This window comes from Gossypium arboreum, chromosome 8, assembly GCF_025698485.1.
Source record: "Gossypium arboreum isolate Shixiya-1 chromosome 8, ASM2569848v2, whole genome shotgun sequence".
NCBI lineage: Eukaryota > Viridiplantae > Streptophyta > Magnoliopsida > Malvales > Malvaceae > Gossypium > Gossypium arboreum.
The window spans coordinates 74,536,297-74,558,129 of NC_069077.1; the positions used below are offsets into that span (position 1 = coordinate 74,536,297).

The window sequence follows — 21,833 nt, forward strand, 5'->3', positions numbered from 1 at the left end:
AGGATATCATTGATCTTTTTAGGATAATATTCGTTCTCCCAATATGATCCTATTTTATCTCATGATAACCATTACATCTTCCTTCATGAAAAGTCAATTACTATCAAATAGTGATCAAGTCATCCATGACAAAGACAAATGACTTGTGGCCACATTTACTTTTCATCAACCATGTAATGCCAATGAGAAGATTTCATTTACTCATGTTTTGGGCTATGAATTCTACTGTTGTGAATGGCACTACATACTACAGAAGTCATACACCCAACGCACCAGCTTTCGATTAATTATCTATTTGAACTTAAGCTCTTATTTACATCAAAGTGTATGAGTTAGACATACATAGTCCACCGCCAACCACTTAAGATTTAGGTATGAAATAATATGAATGTCACAAGTGAATAAGTCCATAAACAGATTCAGGATCTATTCTGCTTGGGTCCCGTCTGATGTACTGTCAGTCTAATCAGTCACATTTATATCTCTATCTTCTGGGAGTCATCTGCTCTAATGCCGAAGACAAGACATCTCCCTAATTGGACTTGATAGACAAGATATTAGTCTTTTAATTGATTTGTTCATTTCCAGTTAGACTAAGGACATGTTTAGGTTCGTTTACTAATACAGGTTGTCTTTCCGTACTACGATACAACCACATAATACCGCTTAGAATTAGTTAAATATTTAGGCAACCCATGAGCAACATTTATTTTCATTTTGCTTTGTGTGCAAAAATCATATGAGGACAATTATACAAAGTATATTAATGTAATCAATGAAATTTTTTATTAATCAATCTGTTCAAAAAAATTAAAAGGTATATTGACGAAAATACTACACTTAGGACCCTAGATCCAACAATGTCATGCACATATAAAGAAGATGGCGCTTGACAAATGCTGGAAGAAGGGACCTATCTACAAATCTTGTAAAAGTAGGGGCTTGTTTATAATATTCTACTTTTTTCTCTTCTTTTATATAATTTGAAAATTTATAATTCAACAAAATATAATAAAAAAATTTATGTAGCAATGGGTGAAAGCCCAAAACATAGCCCAAGTAGTAAAATCACCCGAAATTAAATTAATGCCATAAAAATATTCAAATTACCAAGTTTAAATCAATAATAATTTATAATTTATAATTGTCAAAATCATTTGAAAGGCCAAAATTCAGTAATTAATAGATCCACACAAAATTAGGTGAGTATAGTAATAGTTGAGGAAAAGATAATAAAATAATTCTCAAACAGTTGACACAATGAACCGTTTATTTATTAATTTGATGTTAGAAATATCCAAAATGCCCTAAACAGCGTTAAACTTGGGTGCCGGCCGTTACTTACCTCTTGACGGGAAATTCTAGGAAAAGTTCGATACAGTGAGTTTCTCATAAGGTTTTTGTAATTGTAAATGAGTTACCTAATACATAAGTAAAAAATTAAAAAGAAAATTCCTTTCCATTTTGTTACTGCTTTCTAATTTTGGGCTAATCTCTCATAATTTTTAGTATTCTTTTGTATTTTTATATGCCATCAAAGTTTTCTTTTAAAATAAAGTCTTGACTTGATAAATTAATTTTATTTTAATAATTTTGCATATTAGTAAAATTTACAATATATATTAAAAAATTAAAAATAAATTTTATAAGATCTCCTATAATTTTTTTATATTCACCCAAGTAAAAAAACATTAAAAAGCACAAAAAAAGGAATATAAAATTTTGACGTATACCAATTTTGGTTTTTCTTACTAAATTTATTTAATTTATTTATTCTATTTTAAAATTATCATGAAATATTTTTTTCTTATAAAATTTAGCATGAAAAATAATAATTTAAAAGTTACCCAATTTTTTCGTTACATAATTCCAATGAATTTTCTGTTGGAACATTTTCAAATATTTATAATGTTCCAATAATTATAAATGAATAGGTGTAATTAATCAAAAGTTATATTATTTGATTTTTGAAAAGAATATTTGGATAGTTATAATATTAAATGAATAATTATGCGTTTATTTTAAAGACATTATTGTTTAGAAAGACACCTATTGAAAGATGTCTCTATGAAGAGACATGAAAATTTCAATAAATAGGAATGTGATTTCATTTGGAAATCACACCAACAAATTCTAATATTCTTTCTTTCCTTACTTCATTTTCTAATATTATTAGATTATTCTATAAAGTATTATTGCATAAATCTTTTGTAGAAATTGAGTTTCTTGTTATACATTGCTCAGTGCTTGGTGGACTATTCTCGTCAGTGCAAAACGAAAATGGTCATTGGTTTCATTGTATCCTCGAGTTTAATTTGCTTGGAACTTATTTACACACCGAAGATAAGTGGGGGCTAATATAACCTTAAAAATAATGCACGCCTTGGAACCTTGTCCTATTTCTTCTTTTTCTGTTTGAGTTCTATTTGGATGTTCGAGATTTTTCTCATTGAATGTGTGTACTAACACTTTCTTAATATTTAGAAATAATAATTTTTATTTCAATATTATATCTCATACCAAATTATCATTTCAAAACCGTACCAAAATTTTGAGGGTATACTAAAATACAAGTACCAAAAATATTGAGGGAGTAAAATTTTTGAAGAAACACAAAAATTACGAGAGAATACAGAAAATTATAAGAAAGTATCAAAAACTTAAAGAACCAAAAAAAAATGAAAGAGGAAGTACTAAAAATTATGAGAGAATACTAAAATATATGAGGAACTGAAAAAACATGAGAAAGTATAAAAAATATAATAAAGTATCAAAAAATGGGAGGAAGTACAAAAAATTGGAAAGTGTGAAAAGTACGAGAAAGTACCAAAAAATGATGAAGTGCAAAGAATTATGAGAATATATCAAACCATACAAGAAAATATAAAAATTATGAGGAATATTAAAAATATAAGAAAATATAAAAAAATGAGAATGTATCAAAAATTAGGAAGAAATAAAAAAATTATGAAAATATCAAATAACATGAGAGGTCATCTCAATAATTTTTGCATTTATTTAAAATTTTTCGTATATTTTAAAATTATCATAAAATATAATTTTTTACTAATTTTAGAATTATAAATTATAAATTTTTCGTTATAAAATTTCATTGAAATTTCTTAATATTTAAAAAATTATTTATTCTAAAATTATACCAGATATCAAACCAACTATCAAAATATTTAATTAGAATAAAAAATTATGAGTATGCAAATATACCAATTATTACTTCAAACCTATTGTTCGATTAGATAGCATTTTCTAAAAATTATAAGATTAAGCCAAAATAACAAAAACGCCTCGAATTGAAATCATTTTCAAAGTATTGATAAATAAAAAATACTTCTAATTAGAAGCGCTTTTTGTTTCTAATTTTTTATTTTTGTACCACTTATAATGAAAATATAGATTCATATGTCATATTATTTAAGAAAATAAAAAAATAATACTCGAGGATTATATAAAACATGTTTTTGTAAGTTTTATTTTTATGATAAGTTGCACCAACAAAATAAAAAAATATTGGGTAATGAAACTCACAAGAGAACCTCTGCCTTTTGACCTTTGTCTAGTTTCAAAAGAAGAATAAAGTAACAGAACAGGAAACAACGGCGGTGAATGCCAAAAATTGTGTTTGAAAAAACCAATAAATTTGATCAATATTAATTTATTGCTAAAAAAGAAAAGTTGGTAACTTTACTTTTCACTCAATGGATAAAGATAAAGAATAAAAACAACGATTATTCCAATTTCCGACATCCAAGCAGAGCAGATAGAGAAAACAAAAGGTTAAGTGAAGATGGGAGCAGAGCAAGCACTGAAGAGAATTCCACGCATTAAGTTTCCTCAAAGACACCCAAAACCCTCGCCTTCAGGTTGCTCCTCTCTTCTTTTTTTTTTTTTTTTTGGAGTATTAATCTTGGGGTTCTGGTTTTTAGTTCGTTGAAATTGAAAAACTTTTCTAAAACTCAAAACGTCTGCTTTGAGTTTTTAATTGAATTTATTATCTTTTGTTTTAATTCTTGCTTTGTCTTCTGAATTTCAACATCAAGGTACTAAGCTTGTTCTTTGTTTCTTTGATCTGTTGCAAACGTGAAGTACAGATGCTGAATTTAGTATATACTGAGTTAGATTATTTCTTTTTTTTTTTATTTTCTTCGATCTCGTTCTTGGGAGTTGCTATTTTTGTGATCTTCTTTGATGGAAGGAGCGAGTCAGATGAGATGGATATTTGCTAAGAGCATATACTGATCGTTTTGATAGAAATTAGATGGTATGCACAGTAGAGCTTGAGACAAGTGGGGTAGATTTGATTAAAGGTCGAATTCCAAATTAGATTTTTGTTGATGGGAGGATTTTGGACTGCATTGGCGATGAGGTCAGAGTTGAAGATCGAATTCATGCTTTTATTCTTTTGGAAATGGTGCGGGGAAGATGTCCCTCCCTCTATGTAACCACATTCCAATGCTTAACTAGTCGATGTGGGATTGTTTTTCCCTCTCAAAACTAGCCTCTTAGATAAGCGTGTGAACTGTCGATAACTCGATGGATCCAAGACACGTTACCACAGGCAGCATCGTTTGTTTACACTTCTTCTGGTAGAGAGCTGAGCTAGAGGTCGAGTCTTTGGAATTGTAAGTTGAAATGGAGTTGCTGAGCTTCCGACAAGATGAAGGTGAGCTAAGGGGCGTCATAGTTTGTCTAGGGGTCAAGTCTAGTAATAAGGATTGGACTGTGGCTACATATAGCAAGGGTCACCTTTTCATCATCATTGGCTTTTCTCGAAAGGACAAAAGCATAAAGATAATCTTCTCCTTCAAAGCAGATATAATTACCTACAGTATTCAAATATTGCTGTGATAGTATTACTTTTCTTTTTGGATGAGGATGGGCTATTGGGATAAGTTTAGTGATATTTCAAGTTCCTAGGTGGTTTTCAATTTTTTTTCGGGTTTCTCAAGTTTAGATTTTTACTTTTTTCTCAGATTGGATTTGGGATTTGTGTTTAGGCTTATTAGATCATTTTTGAACTTTTAATAGAATATGTATCGACTTTAGCTTATTTTTCGAGTTTGGGTTTGGATGGGATGAAGTTTTGGATTTGGATTTGAGCTTTCTGAAATTGGGGTTTGTTTATCGCCTCTACTTCTAACAGCTGAACCAGATTGAAACCACATTTGCTTGAGCTTTGCTCTGTTTGTTGGTCGACTGAATGGGAAGGAATTAGGATATTTTAGTCCCTGTAGTGGCATGTGGTCTTTAAGTTGCCATTTTATATTTGAAACCACTTTTAAGGTTGTGTTGTTGTATAGGTTCAATCTCTGAAATACAAGCAACACGCAAAGATGGAGGTGTCATTGGTAACTTCATTGCAAGGTCAAGGTTGAGCTCAGATGTTCCTGCTCCGCCCAGCAACACTGCTGTAGGAGGAAAAGCATCTCTTTTGCCAAAACGTACTCCTGTCTCTGAGAGGGAAATCGAGGCTATTCTGGTAAGTAAAATTGATCTCCTGACAAGCTGCCTCTCATCATCGTAAATGCAGCTAATCTTTTCGAAATTCAAATCTCAACCTCTACAATCTCCTCTTATTCGTGAACTTCCACTTTTTAAATACCAAATTAAGGCCTAGAGATGATTCTAACATGCATTAAATCTTACCACCTTGCAGTTAGGCGGCTGCTTCTGAATTTTCAGCTGTCAAAGCTAGCTTTCCCGAAGCTCGAAATAAAATTTCTGATCTGTTATATTTCTCCCATCTTAGTTCTCTGATATGTAAAGAACTGTTTACTGAAGTTTAAAAAGCACAAAAGAATCAAAATTGGTCTTAAAAAACCATTGTGGGATGAGACTTCATTCTCAGTGAAATAATATGTTGAAACTCTTTTTCTATTTCGACTCTGTTTGATCTTCTAAGTATTATTCCTTCCTATGCAGCAAATATGAAGTACCACTCAAATACCTGGGTTAATATTATTAACACGTTAAAATAGAATAAATACAAAAGAAATACAGGATTTATCAGTTCTATATTTTAGGCATCATACTGCTAAGCTGCAAACCTTAAAACAAGCTGGTTAAAACATCCCATCTGATTTATCCACAAGACGATGTTTAATTCCCCATGGAAGCTGTTTGAGCGCATTTTCGAAAACAATGAAGATCACCTTTTGGTGCCATCAACAGCAGTGAGGTATTTGTCAACTTGTGCAGCTGCTTGCCTTCCCTCTGAGACTGCGCACACAACTAATGATTGACCTCGTCGACAATCTCCGGCTGCAAACACTCCTACCACATTGGTTGCGAAACGCTCAAACTCTGCCTTAAAAGTTTGATCGGTTGTCTTGCTCCACACCTAGCTTCTCTGCCACCGTCTGTTAAAAGAAAAAAACAAATTACATACAATAGCTGGATCTTGAATGGTTCAATGAATTAACAATGCTGTTCCCGTTTTTAATATTTGTAAAAGTTTTAATACTCACCGACTCAGGCCCAAGGAAACCCATGGCAAGCAGGACTAGGTCAGCCTCTATTATTTCCTCGGAGCCCTCAACTTCCTTGAATTGAAACTTCCCACTGGCATCCTTTTCCCAATACACACGTATCACCTCTAGCCCTTTCACAGCTCCATTCTCATCTCCCACGAACCTCTTTGTCAAAACCTCAGACGATCTTGGGTCTTTTCCAAATTTGGCTGCAGCTTTTTGGTGCCCATAGTCTACACGGAATATCCGAGGCCACTGCAATTCCAACCACCAGTGGAAACAAACGCATAAGATCAAATATTCCACTTCAAATGCTATTCCATGTAGCATCTTAATACATTTTGGTTGTCCACAAAGATTAAGCAAAAAAGGAAAATGAAAATAAATAAAATAAAAGACAATTTCTGTCATCATTATTAGTCTAATACGAGCTTTCATTTCACATCCGAAGCTATAGCTTATAATTTGATAAAAGTATTATGGAGGTGTTTGTATTAAGAGCTAGATTGAATTGTCTACTTTAAATTAATCCTTATAAATCAAATTAAAGAACAAATTAATCATTTCTATAAAAAATTTAATCTATTTATACTATTAAAAATTGGTACTGTTGACAAAATAACTAATAATGACATTTAACGTGCTACGTATACATCATGCTGATGAATATGAACCAATTTTTAACTACAGAAATGAATAAAAATTTTAACAAAAAGACTAATTCACTTTTTAATCCAATGTACAATGACTAATTTGTCTATTTTTAAAATAAAGAAGATAACCTGTGGCCAGGAATGGCCAGGAGCTCTACTTTGTGGGGGCTGAGGAAGCAACTCTAGGTTCACAATGCTACTACATCCATGGCGGATGGATGTCCCTATGCAATCTGTACCAGTGTCACCTCCACCAATGACCACTACTTTTTTGCCCTTAGCAGATATATAGTGACCATCTCGGAGATTGCTATCTAGCAAGCTTTTAGTGTTTGCATGAAGGAATTCCATCACAAAATGAACACCGGATAACTGCCGCCCTGGAACAGCAAGGTCCCTGCATCAGGCAGATAAGTGCATTAAATTATTCAACCATAAAAAATAATGAATATCAAGTACTGACTATCTAAAGTTATAGTTTTCTTTGGGGCTAATCAATCCACCATCATCTGATTGTGGAGACAATAAAGAACTCAAAAAAAAAAAAAAGCTATTAGAAAAGAAATGAAAAAAATCTCCTAAGATTATCACTAATCAACAGCTTTCTTCCCTCTAATATTTACCTGGGTTTTGTGGCTCCAACTGCCAAAAAAATGGCATCTTTATCCTCTCGTAGCCGGTCAAGGGAGTAGGACGGGTCAACTCCAACATCTGCATTGACCACGAATTTAACTCCTTCATCAGCCATAATGTTAACCCGCCGCTGAACGATATTCACCTTGTCAGTCTTCATGTTAGGGACTCCATACATCATAAGCCCCCCAATTCTATCGGCACGCTCATACACAGTCACCGAGTGACCCATTCTGTTCAGCTGATCAGCAGTAGCCAAACCAGCTGGTCCGCTTCCAACAATAGCTATGGTTTTGCTGTGGTCATATTTTCAAGTCATACTCTTTAGTAAATGCTTAAACTTCAAAAATACATCAATCTTGCAATGCAGCACGCATCTCAACTGAACCATGCCCAGTAACTGATTTTTAAATGTGAATACCACTAACGAAATTCAAATGTAGTGGTTTGAAGTGAACAAGTGTAGAAATAACATAGCCTTCTAGATAGGAAAAAACAGGGCCATACCCTGTTCTCTTGAGAGGAGATCGTGGCACCATCCACCCTTCCTCAAATGCCTTGTCTATGATAGAACATTCAATTCTTTTGATGGACACAGGGTTCTCAATAATACCCACAACGCATGACCCTTCACATGGTGCAGGGCATACTCGGCCAGTGAACCCCGGGAAGTTAGTTGTCTCTAGAAGACGATCCAGTGCTTCACGCCACCTGTTTTGGTACACTAGCTCATTGAATTCTGGTATTTTGTTTCCAAGAGGGCATCCAGAGTTCTCCTGCATTTTAGATTCATCTTTCGTTCAATTCAGTTTCCAAAATGATGAACAAGAGTAAAAAACAGTAATACCTGACGGCGGAAAGGAGTACTACAGTCCATGCAGCGAGCAGACTGCGTTTTCAGAACTGGGCCAGGTCTTGATTCCTCAATGACCTCCTTCCAGTCATTCATCCGAACATTAGGATCCCTATATTGAACACCTTCACGATCATAAGCAACAAAACCACGATTTTTCACAGCATCTGAAACCTGAGTAGGCTTCTTGACTGGTTCAGCCTCTACTTTCTACAAATTCCACGAAGTCAAATTAGTATGTAAAAATACATATAGCGAAGGGTAACAACAGGATAGTATGTTGAAAATAGTGAAAACATTTGGAAATAAGTTGACACAAAAGTTCAAAATAAAGAATGCAAAAGAAATGGGGAAAGAAGAAAAGAGGAAGAAGGCAGGTTTACCTCACCAACACGAATTTTAATTAAAAAAAATCTTCAATCGGAAAATGTGGAAAGAGTTGCCCATTCAAGAAGCAAAAGCATAGACCGTTTAAAGAGATATGACTTAAAAAAGAACAGATAATACATACTTGACTTGCTTTCTCATTCAAGGATGCAGCCAACTTTTTGAGTTGTTCAAAAGCATCTTTTTCCACCAACTCCACCTCAGCTTCATTTTCAGCGCGTTCAAGTGCCTCCTTGGAGGCTTCTTCATCTTTCATCTTTGCTAGAACAGGCTTGCAATCCCTGGGGAAGACTTTAATGAATTTGGGCAGAAGATTCTCAAAGTCAGCAACTACTTCTCTGGCTAACTGGCTATTTGTATGACGTTGATGATGCTGAATCATCGTTCTAAGAGTAAAAATATCCTCTTCTTCTTCAACTTTATCAAGGTCTACTAGCTCAGGATTGCATCAAGATTCAAATTTCCCATCCAAATCAAAGACATAAGCGATACCACCACTCATACCTACAGCAAAATTCCTGCCAGTTTTACCAAGCACAACAACAATCCCACCTCTCATGTACTCACAACCATGATCACCAACACCTTCTACAACTGCTTTGGCACTTGAATTACGAACACAAAATCTTTCTGCTGTTGTTCCATTGAAATATGCTTCCCCAGTAATAACTTTTAGAGAGCCACATTACCAATTACTACGTTTTCCTTAGGATAAAAATGACTTCCTTTTGGAGGATAAACAACAATTCTGCCACCTGATAATCCTTTTCCAACATAATCATTGTTATCACCCTCAAGTTCCACCGTCATAACTTGGCACAGGAAAGCTCCCAGGCTCTATCCTGCGCTTCCAAAGAGTTTGATATGAATCATACCAACAGGAAGTCCTGCCAGATGGTAACGCTTAGTAACTTCATGGCTAAGCATTGTTCCAACTACACGGTCCACATTGTGTATTGGTATTTCAATGTATACAGGAAGGCCTTTCTCTAGAGCAGGTTTAGATAGCTCTATTAGCTTTTGGTCCAAAGCCATATCCAAGCCATGATCCTGTTTCTGAATGCAATATTGAGCAGCTTCAGGTCGAATGTCAGCAGTAGGTCTGAGAAGCAAGGAGAGGTCAATATTCTGAAGCTTCTCATTATCACTAAGGACTTCCTTATCAACTTCAAGCATATCTGACCGGCCAACCATCTCATTAAGTGTTCGGAAACCAAGTTGAGACATTATCTGTCTGACCTTGTTAAAGTTGGCCTCCATGCAGCACATGCAGCCAAAGAGCAGCACATGCACTCGAGCCATGCATGCAGCAGCTAAAGTTCGATGATGCTGTCCAATTTGAATTTGTTTTGATACTTCAAGTCATATTTTGTAACTTAGTTGAATTTGAACTTAGTAGGTGAAGTACTTGATGTAATTTTGTTGACATTTGAGCTGATAAATCAGCTTTACAAAGTGTACAAGTTAATTTAACAAGTTTCAATGTATTTTAGTGTTGTTAGGTGGTTGTTTAGGTGAATTTGACTTCTAATAACCAGCTTATGTCTGGTATATGTAATGGCATTATGCCAAAGTTCATTTTTCAATGAAAAATTTATCAGATTTCCTTCTATAACCTCTCCATTTTTCTTTGTTTTTGTTTCTTTAGCAAGTCTCGAGCCTTGTTTCTCAAGTCTAAGCTGAACTTGCTTGCTTATAGTTCATAACACCAACAATTGGTATATAGAGCTATAATCTCAGTGGACCTGTTATATTTTTAACTTCAAAATTGATGGCTTCATCAGGCTTTTCACCAGCTGCACCACCAGTCTTTAATAAAGAGGGCTATCATATATGTGTGGTCAAAATGAAGACCTATCTGCAGGCATTCGACCTATGGGAGGTGGTCAACTCAGATGTTGAACCAGCACCACTTAGAGCTAATCTAACAGTGACTCAGATTAGGCAGCATGCTGATGAAAGGACAAAGAGGCATAAGGCCATGTCTTGCATCCAAAATTGTGTGTCTGATGTGATCTTCACAAGGATCATGACTTGTGAGACACTGAAATAGGCCTGGGATAGATTGAAGGAAGAGTTCCAAGGGACTGAGAGAACAAGGCAACAACAACTATTGAATTTGAGAAGGGATTTCAAGAACTTGAAGACGAAGGAGGAAGAAACTGTCAAGAAGTATTCAGATAGGATTATGGCTGCGGTAAACAGCATAAGGCTCTTTGGAGAGCATTTTAGTGAAGCAAGAATAGTGGAGAAGGTGATCTTAACCTTACCTGAGAGGTATGAGGCAAAAATATCTTTCCTCGAAGACTCAAGGGACCTGACCAGCATCTTATTGACAGAGTTGATCAATGCTCTTTATGCACAAGAGAAAAGAAGAGTCAACAGACTGGAGGAGCACCAAAAAGGTGCCTTCCAAGCCAAAACCAAACCTACCTCAAGCACCTCTGCCTACAAAGGCAAAAAGACTTGGAGATAAAAGCCTAATTCAGATGCTACAAGAAGAATGGATCAACCCTGCAGGCATTGCAAAAGGCCTGGTCATCCAGAAGCCAATTGCTGGTTTAGACCAGATGTGCAGTGCCAATACTGCAAAAAGATGGGCCATGTTGAAAAGGTTTGCAAAAGCAAGGGCAGACCAAGGCAAAATCAACTACAACAGCCAAAGGTTGAAGCTCAAGTAGTAGAAGAAAGTAGTGACCATGAGGAGCAAGTCTTTGTAGTTTCATGCTCAGCTGCTAAGGAGAAGGCCACAAAAGGATGGCTTATAGATAGTGGTTGCACAAATCACATGACACTAGATGCTTCAATCTTCAAGTCAGTTAATAGAAGCTTCAAAACAAAGGTGAAGGTAGGAAATGACCACTTCATCAAGGCAGAAAGCAAGGGAGATGTGTTGATTAGCACTCCCATAGGTAACAAGCTAGTTTCAAATGTTCTTTTGGTACCTGAAATTGAAAGAAACCTACTCAGCATAGCTCATTTGCTTAAGAAGGACTATACTGTGGTGTTCAAAGGCAAAGACTACCAAATTAGTGATCCAAGTGGATCCAAACTCATGACAATAACCATGATAGATAAAAACTTTATTGTTGACTGGAACAAAGCCTCAGACTCAGCTTATACAGCTTCTATTGATGAATCTAAGCTATGGTATCAAACGTTTAGCCATGCCAATTTCAGATCTATGGTTCAGATGGTCAGGGAGGATTTGGTTGAAGTTTTCACTAACTCAGTTGAAAAAGAAGAGGTTTGTGAGGTATGTCAGCTAAGAAAACAGGCCAAGTTGCCATTTCCTTCAAACATGGCCTAGAGAGCCTCAGAAAGGCTGCAGTTTGTGCACACTGATGTGTGTGGCCCCATGAAGACTTAGTCATTGAATGGCATCAGGTATTTCATTCTTTTTATTAATGATTATTCTAAATACTATTGGATTTACTTCTTGAAGCACAAGTCAGAGGTAGCTTCTGTGTTTTGGAAGTTCAAGGCTGCTGTAGAAACTAAAATGTAATGGCCTAAATTCAAGGTTATCGGAACAATGGTTTCGTAACCATAGATCCGATTTAAAGAGAAATTTATTTCAATATTTTTTCTTGAAAATTGATATGATAGGAAAATCATATGAAAATATTGATAGGAAAATTTTATCGATTTAGTGATTAGTTAGAAAAAAAAAATTATTGAAGAAATTGGGTAAAATAAGGTATCGGGACCTCTATCTCGTAAAACCGAGTCGAAAATAATTTTATAAATATTTATGAAATGTTATTAATGTGGTATTAAAATTTCGTTAGGGAATTTTAATGTTTGGGTAGTCAATTAAATGAAAAGGACTAAATTGTAATAGGTGTAAAAGTTGCTAGAGTGATTAAATAGCTTAAGAGTCTAATGAGAAAGGATTTAAAAGGCAATTAGACCCAAAATTTATTTGGGCTGGACGGCAAGGGTATGAAATCAGCAGAAAAATTGATAAATTAAGGGTAAAATTGGAATATTGCAAAATTAACTAAATAAAACTAGGACTAAATAGGAAATATCTAGATTTCTCTTCATTTCTCTTCAATTCCAGCAGCTAAAAACGCAATAGGAGGGTTCTCTAAGCTGGTATTTCATAATTTTTGCACCAAGTGAGTTAATCCTTGCCTTTTTCTTGTAATTTTTGTGTTTCTAAGACTTTTACAACTAGGTCCTACTATTAAATTCATTAGTTTTTGATTTCATGGATGAAATTGAAAGTCACCATGGTTGAGTGCTGTAAGTTTATGATGAAATAGAATGAAATTAAAGCTTTAATTTGTTTATGAGATGATTTTATTAGGTAATTTCAATGGAAATTGATTTTTAGGACCTAATTGTGAAAATGTTTGGAATTAAAGTCTATTGCTGAAATTCTGATTCCTAAAGGTTGTAAACTAGTTTAAGGTGATAGAATAAAATTTTAATTGAGAAAAATCAGCTCAATTGAGAGGGTAATTGAGTAGGGACGAAATTATCATTTATTAAAAGCTTAGGGGAAAAATGGTAATAAACAGCTTGCACTAAAACAGTTTGGACAGCAGCAGTAGACTAACTTTGAAAAATCACCAAAAATTGTAGCAATCGAATTAGAAGATAAAAAAAATATTGAATTAAAGCTTATTGAGTTTAGTTTCTCATAGAAGAAATATTGTAAGCAATGGATTTGTAAATTTTGAGCTATAATGAATTTTGTGAGACAAGGTCAGAATGAATTCGGGTTCCCCTGTTCTGACTTTGAAAAATTATAAAAAATTGAATAAAAATAATTATGGACATAAATTTATATGTATAGAATTCTGAATGAGTCTATTTTTAATAGAAACAAACAAGAACATCATTTGAATTCTGTATAAAGAGATAATTTATTTTTAGTGAAGAAGGGTCAAAACTGTTAGACAACAGAACAGGGGTAACTTTGAAGAATAAACTGTACTAATTGGCTAAACAAAAAATTCTGAAAATTTTATGGTAAAAATATATATGAGTCTAGTTTCAGGGAAAATTAACGGATCTTAATTTGAAGTTCCGTACCTCAAGTTATAAATAATTTAGTGACTATAACTCAAGTAGACAGCTTTGAATGAACTATAAATAATAGTTGAATTATAGAGAATGTTGCATATGAACATGAAATGTATTAAATTGATAATTAAATTTATTTATTTAGATCCAGAAGATTCAAATATGAAGCTAGATCGAGGAAAGGAAAAAGTTCGGGATTAGTAGATTTTTACTGTTTACAAACAAGTATCAAGGTAAATTCGTGTAACTTGAATTATATTCTTAAATGCTTGAGATTGTATGTTATTGATGTGAATATGATTTGAATGTTCATTGTATGAAAATGAATGAAACATTGATATATTTGATAAAATGGGAAGAAATCCCGTTTGAATGAAATTCGATAGATCTCTGAAAAGGAATTGACAGTAAAAAAGATCTAGCCCGGACGGGTGATCCTATCTTGATATAGCCCTCCCGAAGAATATGTGTAAAATGGATTTAGCCCGGACGGGTAATCCGAATTAGGATCTGAATTTAGCCTAGACTGGTAATTCAGATCCAAGCTCATTAGAGTAATTGTCGTTGCAGGAGATTTAACCTGGACTGGTAATCCCGACAATACTCTATGAGTTTATATTGCAGGATTTAGCTCGATGGTAATCCCGCTGCAAGGTTGAGGTTCGCGGGAGTGTGCTCTTTGAAATGGATATGTGCGCACATGAATATGAATTGACGGACCCGGAATTGTACAATAAATGTGTACCTCTGAAAATCCATTGAAATTCCGATAAATTCAACGGGTTAAATATGGAAAAATAACAAGGAAATGGAAATCATGGTATTGACAAGTTCATCAATCATGGTATATATATTACTGATACATGGAAATTATTGTACTAACTTGAATGTTGAGTTTGTGCATATTAGGGTAATAATGCATTGAATGGATATATGGATGTTTATTGTATTGTATTGAAAATATTAGGTAAGTATAATTCTTGTTACATGAGCTTACTAAGCACAAAGTGCTTACCCCGTTTCCTTTTTCCCTGTTTTGTAGTGTTAAAAGCTCGGAGGTCGGATTTGGTCGAGACACATCACATCGTCAACCTCGAGATTTCAGATATAAAGAAACTTTATTTTGGAAATCAATGGCATGTATAAGCTAACAAAGTAAATGTTAACGTGAAATGAATGTAAAGTTAGCCATTAGTATGGTTAACAAACCTGGTTATAGATATGTGATGACGTTATCTTATATAAATGCATGAATCTATCATGAAAATATGTTGAATCGATTTGGTTGATGTGGATTGGTCTCGATTTAATATTACAGGGAAGGTTAGATATTTATAAAAGGGCTATATTGAATATAAAAAAAAAATTAATTCGTAAACTCCGGTAATGCCTTGTACCCTATTCCGACAATGAATACGGGTAGGGGTATTACATTTATTGGTATCAGAGCTACGGTTTAGCCGGTTCTAGGACGATATAGCAAATACGGGATTAGTTATACATGCCATTTAAATTATTATTGATAGTGTGATATCTCCTGACCATTTAAAATGTGTTTTTCTTATAGTAATGTCATTCGACCGAGCTCAATCTGAGGAAGCTGGGAGTCATGCTCCGGCTTTAGTACAAAGAGAAGAAACTAGCAGTAGAAGGCCCGAGACAGAGGGTCGAGGGGAGGAGGCAAAAACAGCCTTCTTTCAAATGATGAATGAATGGTTTAATTAATACTTAAGAACTAACCCTGTAGTGCAGCAAGTTCAAGCTCCCCCTCCTGCTCCACCGGTTCCCGAGATCCCACAAGGCATGCAGTCTTGAATCTGTCGAAAAAGGAAAGCTCCAGAGATAAAATTCAAAAATATGGGGTAAAGAATTTCGAGCAAGATTGATGATGATTCCTAACGAGCTGAATTCTGGTTAGAAAACACTACTCGGGTTCTGGAAGAATTATCTTGTACACCAGAAGAATGTCCAAATGTGCCGCCTCACCGCTAAAAGATACAGCTTACCATTGGTGGAATACTAAAGCTTCAGTTGTTCCGAAAGAAGAAATTACATGGGAATTCTTTCAGACCGAGTTCAGAAAAAAATATATCAGCCAGAGGTTCTTTGACCAGAAAAGAAAAGAATTTCTTGAGCTGAAACAGGGAAATAGATCAGTATCTGAATATGAAAGAGAATTTGTTCGATTGAGTAAATATGCTCGAGAATGGGTACAGTCAGAAGTTGAAATGTGCAAACGATTTGAAGAAGGGTTGAATGAAGACATTAAGTTACTGATCGGAATTCTTGAAATTCGAGAGTTTGCTACATTGGCAGAGAGAGCTTATAAAGCAGAAGAATTGAGCAAAGAAAAGAAACAGGCTGAGAGGGAAGCTCAAATTTTTAGTAAAAGACCGATGGGAAAATCCCAGTTTTCTGCTTCAAAGAAATTGAAGAAATATCAGGATCGTTCTACTTCAGCCATTGGGTATTCGGGCAAAGAGCGAGGTTCTCAACGCACTAATCCAAGGCCCTCTACTCCATCAGTGACCAGTGTTGGCAGTGTTGGCACTCCTAAGCCGAGATGCCAGTACTGTAATAAAGCTCATTTTGGTGAATGCCGATTTAAGAGTGGGGCTTGTTACCGATGTGGTTCTTTTGACCATTTCCTCAGAGATTGTCCAGAAAGGGTTGAAAAAGAAGTTGAACATATATCGGCCGAGTAATCTAGTTTCGAGGCGGACCACCTCGACCATCCCAGAATGTCAGTGGTAGTCGAGGAGCTACAAAAGATACTATAGGTAGGCTTGAGGTACGATCACCGCTAGGACATATGCCATTCGTGCGGAGAAGATGCTTCAAAGACCCGATGTTATTATCGGTACATTTTCTTTACTTGATATCGATATTATCGCATTGATTGATCCCGGTTCTACACATTCATATATATGTGTTAAACTTGCAATTGTTAAAAATTATCTGTTGAACCTCATCAATTTGTGGTTAAAGTCTCGAACCCCTGGGCGGTCGTGTTAGTGGATAAAATTTGTAAAATTGTCCACCGATGGTAAGAGGTTATTGTTTCCTACTGATTTGATGTTACTGCCATTTGATGAATTTGATGTGATATTGGGTATGGATTGGTTAACCCAGCATGATACGGTAGTAAATTGTAAACAAAAATTTATTGTGCTAAAATGTCAGAATGGTGAGTTGCTCCGGGTTAAATTTGATCAGACAGAGGGGTTATCTGATATGATTTCAGTAATGGCAGCACAGAGGTATGTCAAAAAGGGGTATGATGCTTACTTGGCTTATGTACTCGACACCAAGGTATCTGAGTCAAAGATACAGGCAGTTCCAGTGGTATGTGAATTTTTCGATGTGTTTCTAGAAGAATTACCAGGATTGCCACCAGAAAGAGAAGTGGAATTTTCTATAGATTTGATTCCGGGAACTACTCCGATTTCCATAGTCAAATCCGGTGACGGTCACGGGTTTGGGGTGTTATATTTTATTGGTATCAGAGCCAGGTTTAGTCGGTTCTAGGACTACCATAGCGCGTGTAAGTTTAGCTATACATGCCAAATTGTTAGTGCTAAAAAATGTGATGACTTCGACGGTTGAAATTTTTGTTTTGATTAGCAAATGGAACCCGGTAGAGAGACCCTTCATGGATGACGTTGAAAGTGTAGCGGCTGCTCCCGCGCAAGGGACACCGCTGTGAGCCTCATCATCCACGAATAATCAAAATAGAGGGCGAAACAAGCCTTCTTCACCATGATGAATGAGTGGGTCGCATAATATGCCCGAACCAATCCGGCTGTCCAACCATTCCCGAATTTAAATACTCCGCCCAAGAGCCCGCAATGCCTCCGATTCATCGATCCTGTAAGGCTAAGCAAACCACCAGAGACTGATTAGGAAGCGCGGGCTGAGGAGTTCAAGGCCATAGTTACCGATGATGCCGAAAAGGCCGAGTTCGCTTGATAACACCATTAGAGTGTTTGATGAACTGTCATGCACACCGATGAATGTCTTAAGTGTGCTATATCCTTGTTGCAGACTCACCTACTATTGGTGGAGGACCTTAATTTCCATAGTCCCAAAGGAACAAGTTACTTGGGATTTCTTCCAAACGGAATTTCGAAGAAATATATTAGTCAACGGTTCATCGATCAAAAGCGTAAGGAATTCTTGGAGCTCAAGCAAGGCCGTATGACAAGATCTCAATCTGAACATGAGTTCGTAAGACTTAGTCGGTATGCTCTGGAGTGTGTGGTGATGAGGTTGCTATGTGCAAAAGATTTGAAGAAGGATTGAATGAAGATTTAAAGCTACTAGTGGGTATTTTGGAGATAAGGGAGTTCGTAATACTGGTCGAACGAGTCTGCAAGGCGGAAGAACTTGGAAAGGAGAAGAAGAAGGCTAAATTTGAAGCAAGAGATTATCGTAAAAGATCGGCGAGTAAAGCTCCGTTCTCGGCTGTAAAGAAGTTCAGGGAGGACACTAATAAGTCGAGGGCGATTGCGGGAATTTCCATCAGAGCCCGACCATTGACGGACTCCCGAGCTACTTCGGTAGCTAGTGTGGGCAATAATCGTCAAGAGAAACCTGAATGCCCCCAATGTGGAAGACGACACCTAGGTGAATGTTGGGGTAAGTCTGTTAATAGGGCCTGTTATGAATACGGTTCGAAGGACCACTTCATTAGAGATTGCACGGAGCTAGATGAGAAGAATAAGATGCAAGGTGCAAGACCTAGTGGAACGACGGCTAGAGGTAGGCCCCCGAGAATTTCTGGAGGTAGGGGTGGTAATTAGAGAGGAGCCTCGACACTACTGTTCGATCCGAGACCCGTGCTCTGCTAGAGCATATGCCATCCGCAGCACGAGAGGAGGCATCCTCCCTAACGTTATCACTTGGTACTTTTACTCTCTTTGATACTAGTGTGATTGCATTGATTGACCCCGGTTCTACTCATTCATATGTATGTGAAACCTTAGCATCCAAAGAAGACTCTACCGTTGAGTCTCATCGAGTTCGTAATTCGAGTGTCAAACCCTTTGGGTCAATACGTACTCGTTGATAAAGTGTGCAAGAGATGCCCGTAATAATTCGAGAATCTGCTTTCCTACCGATCCGATGCTTCTACCATTTGATGAATTCAATGTTATTCTTGGTATGGATTGGTGATCGTACATGATGCAAGGTGGACCGCAAAAGGAAAACCATTGATTTGAGGAGTGCAAATAACGAGGTAGTCCGAGTCGAGTCTCTCGATTTAAAAGGAGTGCCAGCGATAATATCTTCTATGACCGCCGGAGATATGTGAAAAGGTGTGAAACATACCTTGCGTATGTGCTTGAAAGTAAAGAGACGGAAAGGAGTAGTTGAGGCTAGTGTTGCAAATCTTACGAGATAAGCGATTATACGCAAAGTTCAAGAATGTGAATTTTGGTTGAGAGAGTTAGCTTTTTGGGGCACGTGGTGTCCGTGATCGAGTGTCGTGGTGGACCCGAACAAAATTTCGGCCATAGTCGATTGGAAACCTCCGAGGAATGTTACCGAAGTTAGGAGCTTTTTGGGGCTTGCCGGATACTATCGACGATTTGTGAAAGGTTTTTCGATGATAGCTGCACCGATGACGAAACTACTCCAAAAAGATGTTAAGTTCGAGTGGTCGGAACGCTGTCAAGAAAGTTTCGATCGACAAAAAAACCTATTTAACCGAGGCCCCAGTGCTAGTACAGCCGGAGTCCGGCAAAGAGTTTGTCATTTATAGTGACGCATCCTTGCTTGGGTTAGGTTGTGTGTTGATGCAAGAAGGTCGAGTTGTGGCTTACGCGTCGAGACAACTAAAGCCGCATGAGAGAAACTATCCGACCCATGACCTTGAACTAGCAGCCACAGTGTTCACCTTGAAGATATGGCGGCATTACTTGTTTGGAGAAAGGTGTCATATTTATTCGGACCACAAGAGTCTAAAATATTTGATGACTCAGAGAGATTTAAACCTGCGACAAAGACGTTGGCTTGAGTTGTTGAAAGACTATGAACTCATCATTGACTATCACCCGGGAAAGGCCAACGTGGTGGCCGATGCTTTAAGTCGTAAAGCACTGTTTGCTTTGAGAGTGATGGATGCTCACCTATCCATTTCACCCGATGATGTGCTAGTAGTCGAATTAGAGGCCAAACCGTTATTGATTCATCAAGTACTTGAATACCATGATTGCTTGACGTTTAAGGGTCGATTATGTATTCCAAGGAATTCGGGACTTGTTTCAATGATTTTGAACGAGGCTCACAGTAGTCGAATGTCAGTCCACCCGGGTAGTACTAAAATGTACAATGATCTGAAACGCCAATTTTGGTGGCCCGGTATGAAACGAGACATTTCAGAATTTGTTTCAAAATGTTTAATATGTCAACAAGTGAAAGCGCAACATCAAGTGCCATCGGGATTACTTCAGCCAATTATGATACCCGAATGGAAATGGGATCGAGTAACAGTGGACTTTGTGTCTGGGTTACCGTTGACTCAATAAGAAAGACTCGGTCTGGGTCATTGTTGATAGACTGACCAAGTCTGCTCATTTTATCCCTGTCCGCACGGATTTTTCGCTTGACAAATTGGCAGAATTATACGTCTCCCAAATTGTTCGATTGCATGGGGTACCTATTTCTATCGTGTCGGATAGAGACCCAAGATTTACATCTCGATTTTGGAAGAAATTGCAAGAGGCTTTGGGTACCAAACTGCATTTTAGCACTGCTTTTCATCCCCAAACCGATGGTCAATCCGAACGGATAATTCAAATACTCGAGGATATGTTGAGATGTTGCATCCTTGAGTTTAGTGGGTCATGGGAACGGTATTTACCCTTGATTGAATTCGCTTACAACAATAGTTTTTAATCAAGCATTAAGATGGCGCCTTACGAGGCTTTATATTTCGTCGTAAATGCCGTACCCCATTATTTTGGACCGAACTTAGTGAAAGTAAAATCTTCGGTTGATTTGATTAAGGATGCCGAAAGCGAAAGTTCGAGTAATCCGTGAAAGTTTGAAAGCTACTTGGATCGCCAAAAGTCGTATGCGGATTTGAGAAGAAAAGACATTGAATATCAGGTGGGAGACAAGGTATTTCTCAAAGTCTTACCCTGGAAGAAGGTGTTTAAATTTGGTCGTAAGGGCAAATTGGGTCCAAGGTTCATCGGGCCGTATGAAGTATCCGAATGAGTCGGACCAGTTGCATACCGATTAATCCTGCCCCCTGAGCTCGAAAAGATTCACAACGCTTTCCATGTCTCGATGCTTCGACGATATAGATCCGACCCGTCGCACGTAATCGCTCCATCTGAGATTGAGATTCAGCCTAATTTGAGCTATGAAGAGGAGCCAGTTAAGATTCGATGCATGAAGTAAAAGAGTTGCGAAATAAGAAAATCCCACTAGTGAAGGTGTTGTGGCATAAACACGGAATTGAAGAAGCCACTTGGGAACCCGAGAACTCTATGAAAGAGCGATACCCAAACCTATTTACCGGTAAGATTTTCGGGGACGAAAATTTCTTAAGTGGGGGAGAGTTGTGATATCCCTAAAGTGACCTTAGTCGGAAAGCGGTTTCGGGACCGCTAAACCGAGTCACTAAATTATTTGAGTATGATAGTTACTGTCTAAATATGTGAAAATGCATGTGTGAATTTTTTTAATTCTTTGATTTAGTTAATTTGAAGGTGAATTGAAAGAAAAGGACTCATGTGAAAGGATTTAATTATATGTGGCTAATTTTAAGAGGTT

General features: G+C 36.6%; 1 protein-coding gene and 1 pseudogene across 1 annotated transcript; one reads left to right on the top strand and one right to left on the bottom strand.

Moving 5' to 3' along the window:
• The first annotated feature begins 3,722 nt into the window (after window positions 1–3,722).
• On the top strand, window positions 3,723–5,892 carry LOC108467593 (uncharacterized). The gene is made up of 3 exons (XM_017768289.2): window positions 3,723–3,878; window positions 5,316–5,494; window positions 5,672–5,892. The coding sequence occupies exons 1-3, from the start codon at window positions 3,803–3,805 to the stop codon at window positions 5,687–5,689; spliced, it is 273 nt and encodes a 90-aa protein (XP_017623778.1). The 5' UTR covers window positions 3,723–3,802; the 3' UTR covers window positions 5,690–5,892.
• The window catches only part of LOC108468607 (glutamate synthase 1 [NADH], chloroplastic-like), a 135,777-nt pseudogene continuing 119,619 nt past the window's right edge, over window positions 5,676–21,833 (bottom strand).

What these genes read in the sequence shown, in the direction of transcription:
- LOC108467593 (XM_017768289.2), top strand. Translation starts at nt 3,803, where the DNA reads ATGGGAGCAGAGCAAGCACTGAAGAGAATTCCACGCATTAAGTTTCCT. An exon ending in CCCAAAACCCTCGCCTTCAG is followed by an intron (nt 3,879 to 5,315) that starts GTTGCTCCTCTC and finishes GTTGTTGTATAG; the next exon opens with GTTCAATCTCTGAAATACAA.